The 19,964-nt window shown below is 37.1% G+C and overlaps 5 protein-coding genes across 5 annotated transcripts; 3 read left to right on the top strand and 2 right to left on the bottom strand.

Moving 5' to 3' along the window:
* Positions 1 to 15: 15 nt before the first annotated feature.
* LOC128858417 (26S proteasome non-ATPase regulatory subunit 8) lies at positions 16 to 1,189 on the top strand. The gene is made up of 4 exons (XM_054094678.1): positions 16 to 242; positions 319 to 494; positions 547 to 754; positions 808 to 1,189. Exons 1-4 carry the CDS (start codon positions 135 to 137, stop codon positions 1,111 to 1,113), a joined length of 798 nt encoding a protein of 265 aa, XP_053950653.1. The 5' UTR covers positions 16 to 134; the 3' UTR covers positions 1,114 to 1,189.
* On the bottom strand, positions 1,170 to 1,687 carry LOC128858419 (uncharacterized). Its single transcript, XM_054094681.1, has one exon. It carries the CDS (start codon positions 1,562 to 1,564, stop codon positions 1,262 to 1,264), a length of 303 nt encoding a protein of 100 aa, XP_053950656.1. The 5' UTR covers positions 1,565 to 1,687; the 3' UTR covers positions 1,170 to 1,261.
* Positions 1,688 to 2,438: 751 nt separating this feature from the next.
* Positions 2,439 to 3,603, bottom strand: LOC128858418 (uncharacterized protein C1orf131). The gene has a single exon (XM_054094679.1). The coding sequence runs from the start codon at positions 3,464 to 3,466 to the stop codon at positions 2,930 to 2,932; it is 537 nt and encodes a 178-aa protein (XP_053950654.1). The 5' UTR covers positions 3,467 to 3,603; the 3' UTR covers positions 2,439 to 2,929.
* A 363-nt stretch (positions 3,604 to 3,966) lies between these two features.
* Positions 3,967 to 6,593, top strand: LOC128858416 (nucleolar complex protein 4 homolog A). Its single transcript, XM_054094677.1, has 6 exons — positions 3,967 to 4,381; positions 4,480 to 4,597; positions 4,660 to 5,316; positions 5,386 to 5,721; positions 5,820 to 6,013; positions 6,094 to 6,593. The coding sequence occupies exons 1-6, from the start codon at positions 4,232 to 4,234 to the stop codon at positions 6,208 to 6,210; spliced, it is 1,572 nt and encodes a 523-aa protein (XP_053950652.1). The 5' UTR covers positions 3,967 to 4,231; the 3' UTR covers positions 6,211 to 6,593.
* Positions 6,594 to 11,616: 5,023 nt separating this feature from the next.
* LOC128856620 (nuclear speckle splicing regulatory protein 1) lies at positions 11,617 to 13,068 on the top strand. Its single transcript, XM_054091930.1, has 2 exons — positions 11,617 to 11,699; positions 11,760 to 13,068. The coding sequence occupies exons 1-2, from the start codon at positions 11,689 to 11,691 to the stop codon at positions 12,898 to 12,900; spliced, it is 1,152 nt and encodes a 383-aa protein (XP_053947905.1). The 5' UTR covers positions 11,617 to 11,688; the 3' UTR covers positions 12,901 to 13,068.
* The last annotated feature ends 6,896 nt before the right edge of the window (positions 13,069 to 19,964 follow it).

Here is a 19,964-nt window from a genome sequence, read left to right as displayed (position 1 = left end):
CAAAAGAAAAGCGAAAAATAGCTCCGTAAACAGAGAATGTCAAAAACTGAAATCTCTGCCGTAAATTTTAGCGTATCATTCTGTAAACTCGTCGTTTGAATTTTCATATTGCTAATTTATATACATACATAAAAATGGCAAATTTGGGTGGAGTTGAAAATTTGTATAAAGAATTAAAAAGCGAGTGGTCTAAGAAGCCACAAAACCTTAAGAAGTGCGGACAATTGCTAGATAATCTGAAGGTGCGTATTCTCTATTGCAATATAACCTCCCAATCCGTTGTCTGCATATTCAACTTCACTTCTGTAAATTGTTTAGATTGCCCTAACTAAACTAGCGTTTTTGCCAACTGGTGATATTAAAACGTCGAAAAATGAAATGGTACTAGCTCGCGATGTTCTTGAAATTGCTGTAGAGTACAGCGTCGCAAATAAGGATATACCTGCATATGAACGATATATGTCTCAATTAAAGTGTTATTACTACGATTACAGGTATGTGAAAAAAGCTCAAATCTCAATAATCTTTAGTGAACATATGTTTCAGGCAAAAAATTGGCGAGTCCGACAATATGTACAAATTACTTGGCATAAACCTTCTCTACTTGCTCTCCGTGAACCGTGTTTCAGAATTTCACACAGAATTAGAGCTTTTGTCGGCCGACACCATTCAAAATAACAAATATATTCGTCCGATTCTCGCTTTGGAGCAATATATAATGGAGGGACGCTACAACAAAATTTTCCAAGCAAAGGTAGTTGCAAATTTGAAATAATACTAGGAAAAATCTAACTTTTACATTTGCAGAGTTCAGCACCTTCTGAAATATACAACCATTTTATGGATATCCTGCTTAATACTGTTCGTGATGAAATAGGTGCTTGCATTGAAAAATCCTACGAAAAGATATCCGCTAAAGAAGCAGCTAAACGGTTAAACCTCGACTCAGTTGAAGAAGTAAAAGCTTTTGGCCAAAAACGCAACTGGAACTTGGGCCCAGATGGTGTTTACAATTTTGTAGAAAAAGTCGCCAAGCCAAAAGAGACGTTACCTTCTGTGGAGTTAGCAGAACAAGCAATTTTCTATGCCCGTGAACTAGAAATGATTGTTTAAATATTAATTTCACACAATTACATATAAAAAAGTTTGTATTCAACTAATAAACATAATTTAAATTTAAATAAGAGAACTGAATTTTTATTTTCGTAATTTTTCCATAAACCTTTTACACACTCATCTTGTTTCCTTTAAGTTCTCGTGATTACTTTTTGTGTGCTGAAGGTTGAGGTAGACGATATTTGGCTATTTCTACTTCAGCTTCGGCATAACTAAAACGGTTGAAAGAATAGTATTCAGGCACTTTGTATTTGCCGCTAGTAGAAGCCCCGGGACCAAGGGGCTCAGAAGTGGGCTTTACGATGTTGCTGCTCAGGCCAGGCACGTTGGTATTGACACTTGTACTACCACCCGGACCAGAAGGAGGCTTCACTCCTGCCATATCTTGGGCTGCCTGGTTATAGCTACGGCGTGACAGACGAAAAAGAAAACGAGAGCGGGTGAACATTTTCACTTGTTAATATTATTTACTAATTGCGGAAGATATTTTTCACTAGTTAAAAAGCCACTAGCTCCCTTTGCGGTTCACGTAATCGCAGCTGATAAATTAGCGCAACAATACAGAGGTGCATTCGATGAGATAAATAGTTCTCAATTTCAATTTGAAATTACACGCAATCGATTAATTTGACAGACCAATTTCTCAATAACAGTAGATTACAAAAAACGATTTCCCAAAGACCGGTGAATATCTTCCTGTTAAATTCTGAAGTCCATCGGAAGATGAAATGTAGATTACTTGCTAACCATAACAGCCGAAAGCAGTGAAAGGTTTGTCATGAACCAATTATACCTGTAACTAATTTCATTAACCATTCTCGACAAGAATGTACTCTATTCGCCTTGCATTCTCAAACAATGACAGGAATAAAATAAAATCAACAATTTTGTCGGTATCTTGTAGAAACGGGCTACTGGAGAACATAATTCTATGCAAAATGCTATCTTGCCTTTCGTAATTTGCTCTCTCAATCGTATTTGAATTCCCAATTACCCTCCGATTTACATAATACACCATCCAAAATTTTGAGAGCAGTTTACCTCATTTGTGAGTAATAATACGTTCCCATATAAATAGATGATCAATTTTTTCGCGCTTAACTCAAAATCTGTAATTGAAAAGTGCGTTTCCTATACAAAATTCCTCTCCCAAAATCTGAGATTATAAAATAATCCCAGATAATAACGATACTTATTGACACACAACCCTGTGCTTTCTGTGTTATCGATAATTATTAATACGAATGTAAGGAGAAACATCAAAATAAAAAGTAAATGAAATGGATGCCGGCAAGGAACATAGGTCTGTAAACATAATTCTTATAAAGTTTTTGTTAAATATTATTAATTATAGATACATATTACAGAAAAAAGTGTGTGTTCATAAAGGTTTTGTCCTCTTATTACATATTATAAAATGTAATATAGAATATCCCACGCGTATTGCTGCCATAATTTTTTGCAACCTCAGTAAACGTCGCATACGGATTTCCTCCAACTGAAAATAATGTTACTGAACGATTGAAGATTGTGGAGAACTGTTCCACCTCTGTTTATTAAATTTATACGTCACAGCCAAAAATACTCTCACGGGTGTCACAATCTTGTAATCTATCATTCCTGATTCTGATCTATTAACTAAAGTTCTCACAAAGCGAAAGTGCCAACCTAAGCGGCATAGAACTGCAGTTTACTAATAGGTCAAATAACGTATTTGATACATTTTCTAAGATTGGGTTGTTAATTTTATTATATATTTATTTATCATTCTTACAAGCTAAAATTTTTCTATTTAAAACCTATAAAACCTATTTTATTTAAATTTGGGCTTAACAACACCATAATTTTGGTCTATGGCTGTCACCGGAGCACGTTTCTTTTGCTGTTTCTCCAACTTAGTCTTACTGCGGCATTTCACGGAAGCAGCACCTGTCTGATTTTTGCCCAACTGATGGAATTTTTTTCGCTCCTCACGAATTTGCTTTAAACGCTTACGTTCGTCTAGCAACACTTTATAGTTCTTATATGCTTTTTTTGGTGCTTTTGCTCCCATTTTAATGAGTTGGAACGTTTCCATTTTCTTTTTGTTTTTGATATCACGCTGATTGTTTATTGCAAACCGGAGGACTTCTTGACGAGCTTTCTTAATATCGAACTCATTTGATTTATCTGTAAAGTTATTTACTTTAGAAACATGTCCCTTCTCTTGATCCTCCTGTGAATTATCCGCATGTGTAGTCTTTGTGGGATCTTCGAAAACAAGTGCCTGAAAATGACTGGGTTGATTCTTACGTTGTAATGCTAACGCTGCACGTGTTAGGACTGGTTTAAAGTCCGTAGTTAAGTTCATTTTCACTTAAACAATTATTTTTGGCTTTTTTACTTCTTAAATTTAGAGAAGTACTACTTCAATGGAACACTTTTTAACATGGATAACCTTTTTGATAAAACGTGTAGTCTCACAATTCAATATTACAAAATTATAGTTGCCACATGATGGAAAATTGAAGGGCGCCGAAAAACTTAGTTAAAAGATGTAACACAATCAAATAGTAAATATAGCATATAAGTACTGTTTTGATGACTACTAATAAATGTTAAATTGCTCTTTGTACAAGGCGAATTTAGTACAGGTGACAGCAAACACATATAAGTAAAACCCTACATGTATTTGTTGTTGCGTTTGGTCCAACCATCACGTCAAAATCAGCAAGCAAATGTAAACATACCAATACATACAAACAAAGCATATCATTTTGACGTAAGCCATACCTACGATGAAAAATTCAGCTGGGTGAATGCTGTCACCTTAATAAATCCACCTTGTCTTTGTATCAATAGCTTATAGTCGATTATTTACAAAAAAACTGATAAAAACAAATATAAAAAATCCGGCAGCACATTTCGTAAATATTTTATTGTTGTGCCGCGCACCGAACACGATTTTTATCCTTCACGTTTGCTGATCAAGTGCGACAATTCTTCTACATATATTTTTGTCGCGACTTTGTTGTGCAAGAATTGTCATTACAGTTTTTAATTAAATAAACACGTTTTATAAAGTCTAAAGTGAAAAAATCAAGCTTTTTGAGAAGCTATTACCAGTTATTTAAACATGGCGACGGCTCTTGGTGCGGCCCCAACGCCATCAAATGCCAGTGCTCTACGCAGCCAGATATCAAAGGAGTTGCGTGCAAAAGCCAACGATTTTCTTAATTCACGCCGCCATGCAAATAATCTCGTCGATATTATCGAGCATTTTCAGGTAAGCAAATGATTTGAATAGAAAATGCTTTATTAGGATATGATAAATGTTCTGCAGTGCGCATATATTCATACATATAAATTTGGTTATATTTACAGCATTGCATTCAAGAAAAACTACCAATTACTGCTGCGTTACTGACCTTGGAAGTTGTGTTTGTGGAATTATTGAAGAGACGTGAAATGTGTATTCAGAATACACCACTCAAGCCAAAAGGTAAGGCGGTGATAATAAATGTAATGCCCGAATAACGTGTGTTTTTAATATTCTTTCAATAGATGATAGCCCAGAAGCGAAATATCGGGAATGGTTACGACAACGTTACGAAGAGTCTCTGAATTTAATACTTAGCTCCTTTGATAATGAAAAATCTGCAGAGGCCACGCAAGCTTTAGTGTCAAGTATGAAGTTATTGGCAGCAGAAGGAAAATATCCTTTAGAAAAGTTAGATGAGCCCAGCAAATTTCCTAAACAGCGTTTGCGTAGTATTCTTCAGAAGTTAGTTTCATCAACAAAATTACAAAGCGCACTGTTACAACGTTTCAAAGAGTATTCGGAGTATTTGGATTTGGTTTTCTATAGCTGGAAATTGATGCAGCAACTATCCTCACGTACGGCCTTCGCGAATGAAGTGTTTGCGCGCAATTATTTGGACCTTATAAATGCAGTGCCTGTGACAAAAGACGTACAAGAAGAAAGAAAGTTATTATGCTTAACGCAAACTACCGGACAACACACTGATCAGCTTGATTGCTTTGATTATGTATTAACACGAAAATGTATTAACAAAGTATGGCTTTCCCTAATGCAATGGACAGATGGAATGCAGGAACCCGTGCATAGACAAATGCTTATTATATTGTTGGAACGTATCTTACCCCATTTGGAAAAACCCATACTGCTGACAGACTTCCTTATGGATTCACTTGATTGCGGTAAGGAATTTAATTTGAAACAATTTCGAATAGTACACAATGCCAAAACATCAATTTAAACTATTCTAGGTGGTCCAGTCAGCTTACTAGCACTGCAAGGGATTTTCATCCTTATACAGAAGCATAATATTACATATCCGAATTTATACGAGAAGTTGTATTCTATGTTTGAGCCAGAAATATTCCATACAAAATTTAAAGCGCGTCTGTTTTATTTGGCGGATATTTTCCTAAGCTCCACACATCTGCCTGAAAATTTGGTAGCGGCATTTGTTAAACGTTTGGCCCGTCTTAGCTTAATCGCACCACCACAAGATGCTATAATTATTTTGCATTTTATTGGTAATCTTATATTACGTCATTCCGGCTTAAAACGTCTGATTTGCGCACAAGGCGCTATAGAAGGTAAGAAAAAAATGCCGATTTTATTCGCTTGCATAAGTTCATTCGGTGCTATAACCGGTAAACGTTTGATTATTTCCATATACAATCTATACTTTTAGTTTCCCGCGACCCTTTTATTATGGAAGAACGGGATCCCACAAAATCCAATGCGTTGGATAGTTCTTTATGGGAAGTAGTGTCGTTACAGAAACATGCTGTTCCTGCTGTTGCGACTGCGGCTCGGTTCATCTCACAGCCCTTACCCACTACTGAGTGGGATTTGTCCTCCCTACTTGAAATAAAGGAGGATGATGTAAGTCCTATGAAAATACTTATAAACTACTGTTCGCCCTGTCAAAATGTAATATGTCTACTTCAATTATTTTTATTTAGATTTTCGACCAAGAGATTACCAAGAAGAGTAAACAATATGCCTTGGCTTTTGAGCGGCCCCAATCTTTATATTTGGCGCATGACGATAAGGTGAATCAATACTGGAAATTGTTTTAAAAACAATTTTTGTACATATGTAATTGTAAATACCAAGATGCATTCTATGCTGACGTAAAAACGGAGATCCTCGTGCGGTTCAGCAATGGAACCTGCTATGAAAGTAGAAATGATTTTCTACACATTGTTTTAAGTTTTAATTCAAAAGATAAACTTCGGTTTCTTTAATAGCATATATACGAGTAAGTTGTTTTAGTCTCAATGTGCAGATACCATAAAATGTAAAAAGGCTATGAATTTGTTCAAAATAAATATTGCTAGGTTAATTTTACCTCTTATTGCAATAATGCCACAATAATATTAATGAGGTTATAATATTGTGCGGAAATATACAATTATTTCTTGTTTTATTAAATATATTTTTTATCAATTTATTTGAACGATATGATACAAATTTTAAACTGTTAACAGGATTTTTTCGGTAAATGTTGAGCTAAAGTTTTAAAACCCCTTAGGTGACTTTTAAAATGTACTTAATCATAATCACTGCGACCATAACCACGGGCCACCATCCTTCGTTAAAGCGGCGATGTGCGTTCTTATTTTTAAGTTTTCTCATGCTTTCATCGTTTGTTTTGCTCTAATTCTAATTTAAAGTTATAAAATTGATAAAATTCTGATTTAAAATTAACTAAAAAATAAGAATTAAATCCCATGTGGACATTATTTAAGGATCCTTTTAATATGGATTCGGAATACATCACAGTGTACAAAAACTAAGCATGACGTTCCAAGGTTAAGATAGCTTAAAATTTACAATCGAAAGCTACTTTTGAGGATAACTAGGACCTTCAGCTGACTGGAAGATAGTCAGAATTAATAAAAATATGTATGAAAATAATACTTATAGTACCTACACAAACTGGATTTTTAAACTCAACAAGAATATGTATGTATGAACTGCAAACACCATTTACTTTGGAAAGCTGTTGCAAAATCGGCATACCCATTCTTTCCGTTCTCCCCAAAAAAATTGAAATTTGATTTGGATCCCAATTTATATAGTTAAAAATAAAAATAACGTAGCTGTATCTTGTGGTGTAATTGTAAAAGTTTTTATACCGGAGTGAATCCATTTTGGTGATGCGTATACAGTATTGACCAAAACTAAAGCACCTCATTACAGGATTTCTAATAATGCCAATAATTCAATAAAAACCACGTAAAATATTGCTTATTTTTGTACCATGTTTTTCTTATTCTTCTTCTTAATCGGCGTATCTATGCTGGATGTTCGCGATTACATACAAACGTTATTTTGATCTTAGACTTACGATTGTCAGGCCATTTTATTAACGATGTCATTAAATGTGTGTCTGTTTCTCACTGCCATAGTTAGTTCGCCGATTGTTTTAAGACCTGTCCACTCCTTGATGTTGTTGAGCTACGTCATTTTCTTCCTACCAATTCCAATTTGTCCTTCAATTTTTCCTTGCACCAGCAGTTTTAAAAGATCGTATTTGTCAACTCTTGTTATATGCCCAAAATAAGCGACTTTTCTTTTTATTTATGTCCGTTGGCATGTTGCTAGAGGCTTGCATTCTATTTCGCACTATGCCATTTGATATTTTGTCAGTCCATCTTATTCTCATAATTTTCTATAGCACCACATTTCGAATACTGTTGATCATACATAACATTTTAAAAATCTTGTATTTAATTTAATTGGTATGTACCGGCGTGTCAGTATTCTTTTAATCTTCATGAAGGTCGCTCTAGCCATTTCTATTCTGCCTCTTATTTCATGATCATGGTTCCATTGGTCATTCAGCCATACTCCTATGGTTTTGCCCCCTATGGTTAGTCTCGCATAGGAATAGTCTCTGCTGCTTTTATTTACAATAACAAATTTGGTTTCATCAATATTTATATTTAGCCCGAAGTCTTTGCTGTGTTTTTGAAGATCCTGGAAATTGCTTGTTACTGCGTTGCATTGTCTGCGTAGCGAATGTTATTTATATATAATGTTATTTATATTAACTTTAATACCTATTTTTGCGTCATTTATTGCTCCTTCAAATATTTTCTGCATACACGTTAAATATGATAATAGTGGCGATAGTATGCAAACTTGTCTCACTCCTCTGTAGTTTTTTGTCCATAGTATTCAAAAATGAAATGGTACTGTAAATATGTACCACTTAATTTGTAGTCTTATGATTTCTTCTCTGCAAAATTATAAACCTACTACTATTTCTTTAGATGGTTTTTGGTTCATGGCTATTAAAGCATGTCTCGCGTAAAATCTGTACGCACTCTAACAATTATTACTGCATTGTTGATTTGAGGAATAACTTTTTTACAAGTGTACTTAGAGTTAAATAGCCGCCGTGAAAACATTATTCGTTCAATTTTAGTATTTTATTGACGATGCACTGCACAAATAGCAAAGTGACCGTGAAAAATCCCCTTGACGCTCGGAATCAAAGACTGAAAAAAATATTGAAATTGCCAAAAACCACTTTGTCAGTGTAATTAAATGTTAGATAGATACTTCAAGTTTAATAAAAGTAACAAAAAAAAAAAAAAAAAAATGTGTAAAAAAGGAACACATATCTAAAATTAAAATCAAATATATAAACTTTAATAAAAAATAGACCTGAGCTGCCTGATAATGATCGGGCCAAAAAGTTTTGTAGTAGTAAAAGCACGGTCAGGGGAGTAGGAGTAAAGTCCTATCATGGCATAATACATCTAAATTGGTCGGAGTAAAAAAAATGAATTGGCGAAAAACAGGTCCGCAAAGCTTATGATCAGATTTTAGTGAGGTTGTATAATAAAAGGATGTACGTCAAACTTGTCTTAAATCAGTTTTACATTTTACGCTATCTCAAAGTACAATATAAAAAATACGATAAATTTTTAGAAAAGTAATGATCTTGATTCATTTATTGAAGGTTTGCTCGCTTGTGACATTAGAGTTTTGGCACTCCCTTACAATCATATATTAAAAAGTTTTTTATACTTAAATGGAAACAAACTGCGACGGCCTAAAAATAAATTTGAATTAATATGTGCATATAAAGAACATATTTAATGGACAATGTAAGTATATTTCAAATACATAAATACACATTTATGTGAAGAAATAAATAAATGGTGCAAATAGAAGTTATTAGCAGAAATTATTTTAATCCAAGAATTATATTTTACGAATTCATTTTAGTTTAACACAGTATCGCAAAGTTGCGAAGTTTCGTCAATATAAAGCTATTAGGCCACTATAGTAAGTAAAAAATTAATTCTTCTATAAAAAAGAAACAAACTTACTTACACATTACTTTACTTTCATTACTATTTTCCCACGTAAATTTGGAGTTTTTACCCCAAAGTCACGATTATTCTTATATTACTAATTAACTTTTCTTATTTTGAATTTATTTGTGTACATATTTAATTAATTTACACATTCTTGTTTTAGAAAATTACTAAATGTACTCATCTTGATAACTTATGTATTTTTATAGCAACGTTAGCTAGTAACTACATCCGTAACCTATATTTGAGCTCGAGTTTGTTGAGCTCAGATTGTCAAACCACATTTTGCGCGCATTGCCAAAAAAAAAAAGCTCTTTGATATCCTGATTTAAGTGGTACTTCATGTCATACTAGTCCTGAACTTACCAAAACAGGCCCCTCAGCGAATAACTGCCTATAAGCATACCATTTTGAAAAAGGAATTGTTTTTTCTACATATTATACTTTTCCTTCGCTTTTACTAAATTTTACAGTCTTGCTAAGGGAGCCGATTTGTCAAGAGGTAAGGAGAAATCTGCTACTGAGAAAACCTTTAATAATTAAATCGTGAGTATTGACCTGACAGACAGTTTGTAGCAGTGGTATTAAAACAGAGCATTTGTGACATCATCAGCAATGATATCAGACAATTATATTAATGTGTCTAAAAAAAATTACTTTCATCCATTCGCCAAAGTAATATGGTCGATGTAGTACCGAAAGAGTTAAACCCACCTAATTGACGGTAGCTTTGGCGCATCGAAAAATACTGGGCAATTATGAAATATTAATTGAAGGAAGTGGTGCTATTGTAAAAAAAAAATTTAATATTATATAAGTGAAATAAATTTACTACAAAAGTTAACAGGAAGAAGTTATTCAAAATGTTGAAATAACGTTTGGACGTACAGATTTTGTGTAACCCACGCTTTAAAAAAAAAAAAAAAATATAAATTTTGGCAACTTTTCGCCTTTTATCTCAATTGGACAGTGATATTTTTTGTATTGCTAGTAATGAAGAAGCAGTCGTCGACATTAATAAGCATGAAACGACGCGACACCTGGAGATTAACGGCAGTCATAACTGGCTTTTGGTCTATCGGAGAACAAGCAACCAAAATGGGTATCCCTTACAAAACATACTGTCACAGTTGTAAGCAACCGGAGAAAAAGGAAACAATCTTCCATTTTCTCTCTGTGAATGCCCTGCCCTATGGAGGGACAGAATGTTAACCATAGCTCAATCACTGTTCGAGACAACACCCTAATAAGGTTCTTCAACCGCACAGACTGGATGTAGTCATGCTGTAAATAACCGTTAAACAAGTTGGTAACGAGGATGTGGCAACAAAATGGTGCGGAAGCGCTAGTTGGGTTCTGGAAGAATCACCACTTTAACCAACCAACCAACCAAATGATGATGTTGATGGAACTTGTGATGTTCAAACAATTTTTGCTTACAAATAGAACTTGTGACGTTCTTACAATTTTTGCTTATTGAAGCTCGAGCACATCTTATCAATCAATTCCCTCTGCTCCTCTCTATCACTGAAACCAAAATAAAGCAATAGAATAAATCGTACGCATTATGAATTCCCTAAATATGTTTTGTAATTTTATTGTGTGAGTCTGGCATCCTATCATTAATAGTCTTCAAATCCAAAGGGAGGGCAATGAGAAATCGATAATATTTGCTATGAAAATTGATATATAAATATCGATAGTATAATACTTTTATATTTTCGAATGTTTTATAAAGGTGATGTGTCTTTTCTTAGTTATGCACTAATTTTATAGTATGGATACTTTTATTTAAAACTATTAATTAATGAAATATTGAGTACCAACTGATACAAAGTGAAAAATAACGCAAAATCACTTATACTTGTTTTCTAGAAATAGTCCAATACTTGTACTGAATGGGAGGAATGCCCAGATAATTTATCCTTTGTCAACGATTACACTGGGACCAAGAATGATAGAATATATTTGCAAAAATAAAGTAGAAGTTTTCGGAAGGCGCTACCTTGCATCGTGATCAGGAATGCTATACTAAATCACTACCATAGGAACGGGGACCGGAGTTCACCTCTGTCATTCTAATCTACCCCATTATTGAATCGATAGTACAAATCGCCCTAATTTTCAAAGAAGTCGATTTCTGCCGGAAAGCATTGAGAACTTATCGTAATTGTTTGTATAGACACATCCCTATTATTATTGGAATTTTTAATTGGAAATATGTCCAAACAGTGAGTTTTGTAAACAACTACTAGGTTCTTTGGTTTTTAATAGATTTCTACATTTTTCAGATATGGTCTCATCATTCCCGGACAGCAAAAGAGGCAAGTTGCTCTTCCAGCAGCAACGCAGCCAATATCTAAGCCATCCATATTCGATGAAAGTTCTTCGGATGACGATAGTAAGCCACAGTTTAAACCAAGAAGCAGTACTGTGCAAGGACCCAGCTTAATGGAACGACGAATTGCCCGCACAATGCAGGAGAAGGCCTTGAAAGAGGATCCCACGGTTTTCCAGTATGACGAGCTGTACGACGAAATGGAAACTAAACGAGAACAGGAGGAAGAAGTTAAAAGCAAGACACCGAAAAAGCCTAAGTATATAGGACGTTTAATGGAATTCGCCGAGCGTCGTAAATTGGAAAACGAATTACGTATGGAAAGGCAAGTACAAAAGGAGCGTGAACAAGAGGGCGAACAATTCAAAGACAAAGAAAGTTTTGTAACAGCTAGTTATCGAAAGAAATTGGAAGAAATGCGTAAGTTACAGGAGCAGGAAGAGCGTGACGAGTACTTAGAAGCTATTGGTGATGTAACGAAGCAAAAAGACTTAGATGGTTTCTATCGGCATTTGTTTGAGCAAAAAACTGGTACTGCAAAGGAGGTGAAGAAACCCAATTTTCCTGCTATTACCTCACCAGTTTGTGAAGAAGATGTCGCATATAAACCCATAAAATCAGGCAAGGTGCCGCAGCAACGTGCTTATCGTAAACGCCGTTCTTCAAATGATCTTGAGGAAGAAGAGGCAGCGGCAGACGCAGAAGCTAAGAAAGTGCACTTGCCAAATAATATCGATGCAGATTCCGACTTCAGCATAGATTCTTCTACGGATGATGAAGACGACGAAAAGAAAGGCAGAAATGCGAAATCTGCTGAGAAGGTAAACAAAGTTGTGACGGATGGTGGTGCCAGCTCAGTATCTTTGAATATAGATGTGTTAAAGAAAGAAACATCAGATGAAAATAAAGTAGAAGATCCAAAGAATGAACCTGAAACAGCTCCGTCAATAGTCCCTGAGAGCAGTGAGTGTATTGATGTGAAGCCCAAAGTTAAAAAGGATAAAAATGCGATATGGAAAAAGCGCACTGTGGGAGAAGCTTACGAGGCTGCCTTACAACGTTATTATGAGCGGCGTGCAGCTAGGAGTGCTTAAATATGTAAATACGTACATATGTACATATATTAACTATAAATGATAATCAGAGTAGTCAAGATTTTAATGAATTCACACCTATTATATTATATATTTATATGTGTTTCAAGCCGAAGAAATGTATATACACATGTATTTGTGAAAAATATATTCAATCGTTAAAATTTATGTGAGTATAGTACATATAATTTTTGTACACATGGTAGTTTTTCCAAAGACTAGCTATTTTAATTTGAAGTATGGGGGCAATTCATTTCTTACAAAATTATAAATAAAAAAGTAAAGATTTCAATTGTCTGAGCAACCAAAAATAAACTTTTTTTAAAGAATTTAAAAACTAGATAAAAGCTTTTTCCACTGCTTACACTTTCCTTGTTTTACCATAGTTGTTATCACGTTTGGTAATGTTCTCTTTGCTTGTTTTGCCAATGATGGGCAAAGATAAATACTTCGCGTCCTAAGTAAGCTAAAATTTTTATTGAAAATATGCCATCTTAATGCTCAGAATCTACAATCTAAAATTAATTCAGATGTATTTTATTTTTTTGTCTACTGATATGGATGTCTGTTCGTTTTGTGTTAATGGTTATACAATTTTCCGTTTAGATAGAGTCGACTGTGTTGGTGGTGTTGCAGTGTTTGTTAAAAATAGTCTATTTTGTTCTATGAAGTGTAATTCAGAAACTGCTGACTTCGTATATCCGCTCTTTCCTGGATATATTTTTTGTTAATGATACCGCAAAAATGCTCATATTTGACCAGCTTGGCTTCTCTTGTGTTATAGGTACTAAATTCTATTCCTATCATGACTTTCTACATATACATATATTATATAGAGCTGTGGAAAAAATTGACTGGAGATGTATCCGAAGCTTAACATCTAGTAATGAACAGATTAACTTCATTGAAGAAAACGTTAGTTCGCTTTTTGATCGGTGCGCGCCAGTTGTATACAAATCAGTCAATGATAAAAAACACCCATGACTCAAGAACCATATTAAATTCATTCATTCATATTATTCATTCCCATGGCAGCCAGTTCTACGTTACCGGAATGACTCGAGTTTTTCCCGACCAGTAAACTAGCCCTGTCTAGTGAACAGCATATCACCCTACCCCTTTCGTCACAGGAGCAATTCCTTGCAGCAACCTTGCTCCAAATGCTTCTCCTCAGGGCTGCAATTGAATCCAACCCTGGGCCAGAAGTATTCTATTGCTGCGTCTACCATAAACGGCTCCCCGAGCTCGAAATATTTAATGTTTATATACCCCCTGTCACCAGCTGCCCGGCAGGATATCACCCTGATATAGGTGCGCTCATCAGAGGTGAAAACCGATTGGTTGTCGGTGACTTCAATGCGCATCACGATTTTGGGCATTCAAGCCTGCATAAGGGATCTCAATTTGGAGATCCGGCAACTTGTAGATCAACACAAGCGGACTAAATGGGTTGAGCACTTGAAGACCTGTAACTTCACCCTGGGGTGAGTAAGCTCTGCTCCACCGTTAGGTCCCTGTCGAATCTGACGAAGCACAACGACAAGGTGGCTATCGCCTTCAACGGTTGCACTTCGTCGGACCCGACGAGATGCGCGAGCTACTTTAGCCGGCTTTTTATACTGCATCCTCCGGCCGACAGATCCAAGCGTCGTGCTACCAGAAGATTGCACAAACTGACGAACGATAGTGCGCCACTTGCTTTCTCCGGTGATGAGGTTCAGGGGGCCATCAATAAATCTAAAACATCAAAAGCCATTGGCCCTGACGGACTAAGCGCGCTGATGCTGAAGCACCTGGGACCATTGGGAGTAGGATTACTCACAAGGGTTTTCAATCTGTCCTTGGCCCCTCTCATCATCCCTGACAAGTGGAAAGCAGGGAGAGTGGTCCCACTACTAAAACCTGGGAAACCCGCCAACTAAGGGGAATATTATCGTCCCATAACTCTCCTTTCCCCAGTAGTGAAGACACTTGAAGCCCTCCTACTCCCACTCTTCACGAAACACCTGGCCCTAGCCCCACATCAGCACGGCTTCCGACGAGTGCATAGCACCACCACTGCACTCACTGCCATAAACGGTCAGATAAACCGCGGGCTTATCCAAAACCGCCCCTGCGAGAGGACTGTCCTAGTAGCGTTGGACCTGAAGAAGGCTTTCGACACAGTCAGCCAATCCACGCTACTAGATGATATTTATCAGTCGACCCTCTCGCCAGGGCTAAAGAGGTGGTCTGCAAACTACCTGAGCGGTCGTCACCCGTCAGTGATTTTTCGAGATCAAACATCAAAGCAGAGGAAGATAAAGCAAGGTGTGCCGCAGGGTGGTGTCCTTTCTCCCTTGCTGTTCAACTTCTACATCTCGAAGCTCCCCCAACGGGAGTCCCCTGGTCTCATACGCTGACGACTGTACGATAATGGCGTCGGGCAATGACATCCGACCTTTCTCGCTTTTTCACTCCAACTTTCCCCCACCAAGTCCACGGCGACCCTTTTGACCACCTGGACAAAGGAGGTCAAGCTGTCCCGTAAGGTAAAAGGCGACGACACACCAATACCGACTGTAAATAACCCCAAAATTTTGGGTGTAACCTTTGACAGCTTGCTCTCCTTCTCTGCGCATACAACCGCAATTGCCACAAAAGTCCAAAATCGCAACAAGGTCCTCAAATCGCTGGCCGGCAGCACTTGGGGCAAAGACAAAGAACTGTTGCTTTCGACATTTAAGGCAATTGGCCGGCCGGTTCTGCTGCGCCTGTCTGGTCGCCTGGAACTAGTGATTCGCAGTGGACAAAGCTACAGACATGTCAAAATACCGCCATTCGGACAGCGACCGGGTGCCTCCTGATGTCACCTATCCAACATCTACACAACGAGGCACAAATGCTCCCAGTAGCGGAGCACAACAAGCTGCTCAGCAAGCAGTTCCTGCTGGGATGTTATCGTAGGTTTCACCCCTGCAGACACCTGCTTGAGCCTGAGCCGCCTCCCAGGCACGTCAGGAGACACCTCCTAGACTACGCTGACGAAATCCAGGACATAACTGACCGAAACCTACTGGATCGGACAGTATTTAGACAGTCAATAAACGACATTCACCGGGAGACCGTTACCACCTTCATGAACTCCCGTCCTGTGAATGCCGTAATCGGAGTCCAACCACCACGTATCGCAGATGAGGAGCTCCAGCTTCCCCGTGAGACTCGTGTAACATTGGCACAATTACGTTCTGGATACTGTAGCAGGTTAAACTCCTACATATCCAGAATCAACCCCGACATACCAAACACAGGTACCCCGCACGACACTAACCACCTCTTCACATGCCCCCTCAAACCGACTCATCTAACCCCCCTCTCCCTCTGGACCCAACCTGTCGAAACAGCAAGTTTCCTGGGCCTACCCTTAGATGAGCTAGACGAAGACGACCGATGATATACTTACACAGACAGGGCTACCTATGCTGTTAAAACAACAACAAGCATCAGTTTAGTAATACGGTTGGTTTGAAGAAGACGTGGAGAAGAATTCGTGGATCGGAATTGGAAACAAAAATCTCTCTATCTCCGAGTCATGTAATGCTAATGTAAATGTGTTAAATGAGATATTTTTGTATTTGATAACCAGTTTTTGTACCGAATGTGTCGACGATGGTGAAGTACTTCAGTCCATACTTAGTGTCAAATGCGATGCGGTAGACCTGGATGGTATTCACACAAAGTTTCTTAAATGTTTATTACCAAAGATTTTACCACCCCATTACGCTATGAATACTACCTTGATCACGTCAATCTTTCCCAACTCGTGGAAGAGAGCCAAGATTATACCTACAAAGAATCTGAATTGGTGACCTCATTCACCACATTAGATTCAATGGAAGCTGCACCACGGTACCCCTAAAAGTGTCGGATGATATAAGCCGAAACATTGACAAAAAGCGTGCGACTTTTCTTACTTTACTTGACCATTCCAAAGCTTTTGACTCTCTAGACCACGAACTCTTAACCGTGAAGCTTAAAAACTTATATGATTTTTCAACGTTGGCTTTAACTTTACAGGCAGTATGTGCCTGGAACACCATGTCCAACTTCTTATCTGTAATCAGAGGTGTACCTCAATGTTATATTTTGTTTGTTTTGAATGTTAATGATTTGTTTACATATACGTATAATACATATATATGTACTTATATAATGGGTGCTTACACTCTTTTTGGACGTTTGGCCGAGCTCCTCCTCCTATTAGTGGCGTGTGCTTTCCCTACAGTTTTAAGCCGATTCCGAATGGCAGATATTTTTGATTAGGAGATTTTTCATGGCAGAAATATACTTGGTGATTTGCCATTGCCTGCCGAGGGGCGACCGCTATTAGAAAAAACATTTTCTATCATTTTGGTGTTTCATGCACGGCGACTCGAACTTACGCACTTCCGAATGGTAGTGACGCACCAACTCATTCGGTTACGGTGACCGATTTGTTTGGTGAGATTAAGGGGGTATTCTAGTCTAGAGGCTCGAATTTCGAGCAGTTTTTGACGATGAATAAAAAAAAAGCTATTGATATTTTTACGATACATTTTTTTATCATTTATTTATTCAAATATTAGGAGCACACAAAATAAATTTGAAAAAAAAATGAATTTTCATGGAGTTATGCGTCCTTGAAGTGGAAGGGGGGAAAAAAAGGCAGTGCCCCCGTCGTCACGATTTCTACCCTTGTGGTAATCTGAAAAAAAAAATACAAATTCTTAATTAATATGAATGTCACTATCGTATGAACCAGGAAAAACGGAAAAAAAAATTTTTTCCATAAAATGGCGGCTACTCAAAAAATTGAGGTCGATTTTTCTCTTATTTTTAAGCTTTCTCGAATTGTTAACACATATTAAAAAATTGAAATTTCCAGTTTTTCGAGCTTCATACGATAGAGATATATTTAAGGAATATTCATGACAAATTTCAAGCAAATCGGTTGATTAGAACTTGAGATATCGTGCCGACCGTATCGAAAGAAGTAGTTTCGAGAAAAACACGTTTAAAGTTCGCCGACCGCTCAAACCAGTCCAGCTGTCGCGTCACTAAAATAGTTGTAGCTTCGAAAATAATTCGAATTTTGAAAAATCCTTTTAGGGAGATATTTTTGAATAGTTAAACTATCAAATTTTGAAAAAAAAATTTTTTCGATTTTTTCAAATTTCTAGACTAGAATGCCCCCTTAAATTTAGTAATACCCATGTACATACATACTATTTAGTATATGCCGATCATGTTCAATTAAATATTAGTTGTCCCCTTGACTGCATCGATATTCGCATCAGAAATTTGAATTCTGACTTGAAATTTATAAGCCGGTGGACTTCTAACATCGTATTAATCCTCAATCATGCTGAATATCAGTTTATACAAGAATATCTCTCTATATACAAGAAATATTTATGCTCCGAAATCTATGGACGACTCAACACTTTACACCAGTGAATATTCGACTGTTTCTAGCTCCCGGCGTCCGCGGAGTGGCAATTTAAGTTTGGAAAAACGAAACGAAACGATTCACAATATGAGCCTTGTGAGACGGTGCGTTGTCATGGTGCAAGATCCGTGAGTTTTCTTTCCACAAATTGGGCCGTTTCCTACACACACTCTCTCTCTCAAACATCGCATAACTTCCAAATAATATTCTTTATTTACCATAGAACCATTTGGAATGAGTTCCGAGTGCACAACACCATGATAATTAAAGGGTAGCACGAGTTGCACGACTTTCACTTTTGACCGACTTGACGTGGTTTTTTGGTTCCGAATTCACTTGCTCAAGCATGCCTTAAGCTATCTTCTTCCGATGAATTCTTTGAAAGAATGATGGTGTAAAATGTTGCGAATTGATTTGGGAGACACGCTAAGGTCACGAGCTACCTCTCTCAAACTTAAATTATGGTTTTCCAGAACCATTTCCTTGACTTTGTCGACATTGTCAACATCCATTGCAGACGTTGATAGGCGACCAGATCGGGGCAAATCTTCCCTAACTTCTCGGCCCTCTGCAAAAGCCTTATACCACTCGTCAAACCATGTTTTTGATAAAGCACTCTCGCCATAGTCTTTCTGCAACATTTTCAACGAATCGGCACACGAAATCCCGTGGAAAACACAGAATTTAAGACAAATTCTTTGTCCGACATTTTTATCCATAGTGAAAATCGCAGAGCACACCTGCGATTGACTGATATAATTAAATGCCAAAAACAAGCTAATTGACAGATCACGCTCAAACTCTGTGACACTATAGAGGACAACAGAGGACAACATTCCAGCAAGAACAATTTAGACACATGTGTAACTTGCGCTTTTTAAATGAACGATTAACGATATTTTTTGGACGGAATGTATATAATGAAGTTTAAATTTAAATTGCAAGTATGCACTTATTCTGACTCAATACAATTCTACAGTTCTCGTCATGGATCTCCTGTTATGTGTGGCTACTGCAAGTACTATCAAGACGAACGACAATCATCTGAAACGTGATAAAGTACCATATCCATACCTTCTCGAGCGTCAGCAAGCATCGTATTGAGAGACAAAAGGGCATTTGCAATCAGACTTCATTGGAGGTGCCATTCTAAAACAAGCAATATTATAGCAATCGCCAATATTGGATTTTTTCACTAATTTCCTTACCCTTAATTTATGCCTTCTATGTTGTGCTCCCGTGTTATTCCCCGTAGTTTGCCTTAAATCTCTTGAACCAATCTTTGCAATTCTATAAGGTTGGGGCACATCTTTTGGATGCCAGTTGGTAAGGCGCTCATCAGTTGATTCAGGCAGCCATGATGAATGAATAGGGGGCAGTAGTCACACGGAACAAGTGGCGCTTTCTTACATGACTTGCGGGAGTAAAAATAAGATTTTGCCTTTACTTTTCTTTTGCATTCAACATATTTGCTGCTTTTATGAGCTAATCCAGCGGTATGGCTGATGTTCCTACTGATAATTTTGATAAATATTTGCAGCACTGCTAGGACCGCAGGGATACGATTGGCTGCACTTCCGTAAATTACGAATTTCCA

The sequence above is a fragment of the Anastrepha ludens genome, chromosome 3 (assembly GCF_028408465.1).
Source record: "Anastrepha ludens isolate Willacy chromosome 3, idAnaLude1.1, whole genome shotgun sequence".
NCBI classification, from domain to species: Eukaryota; Metazoa; Arthropoda; class Insecta; order Diptera; family Tephritidae; genus Anastrepha; species Anastrepha ludens.
Note: the sequence above shows the minus strand (reverse complement) of the source record. Positions and strands in the feature narration are given on the sequence as shown.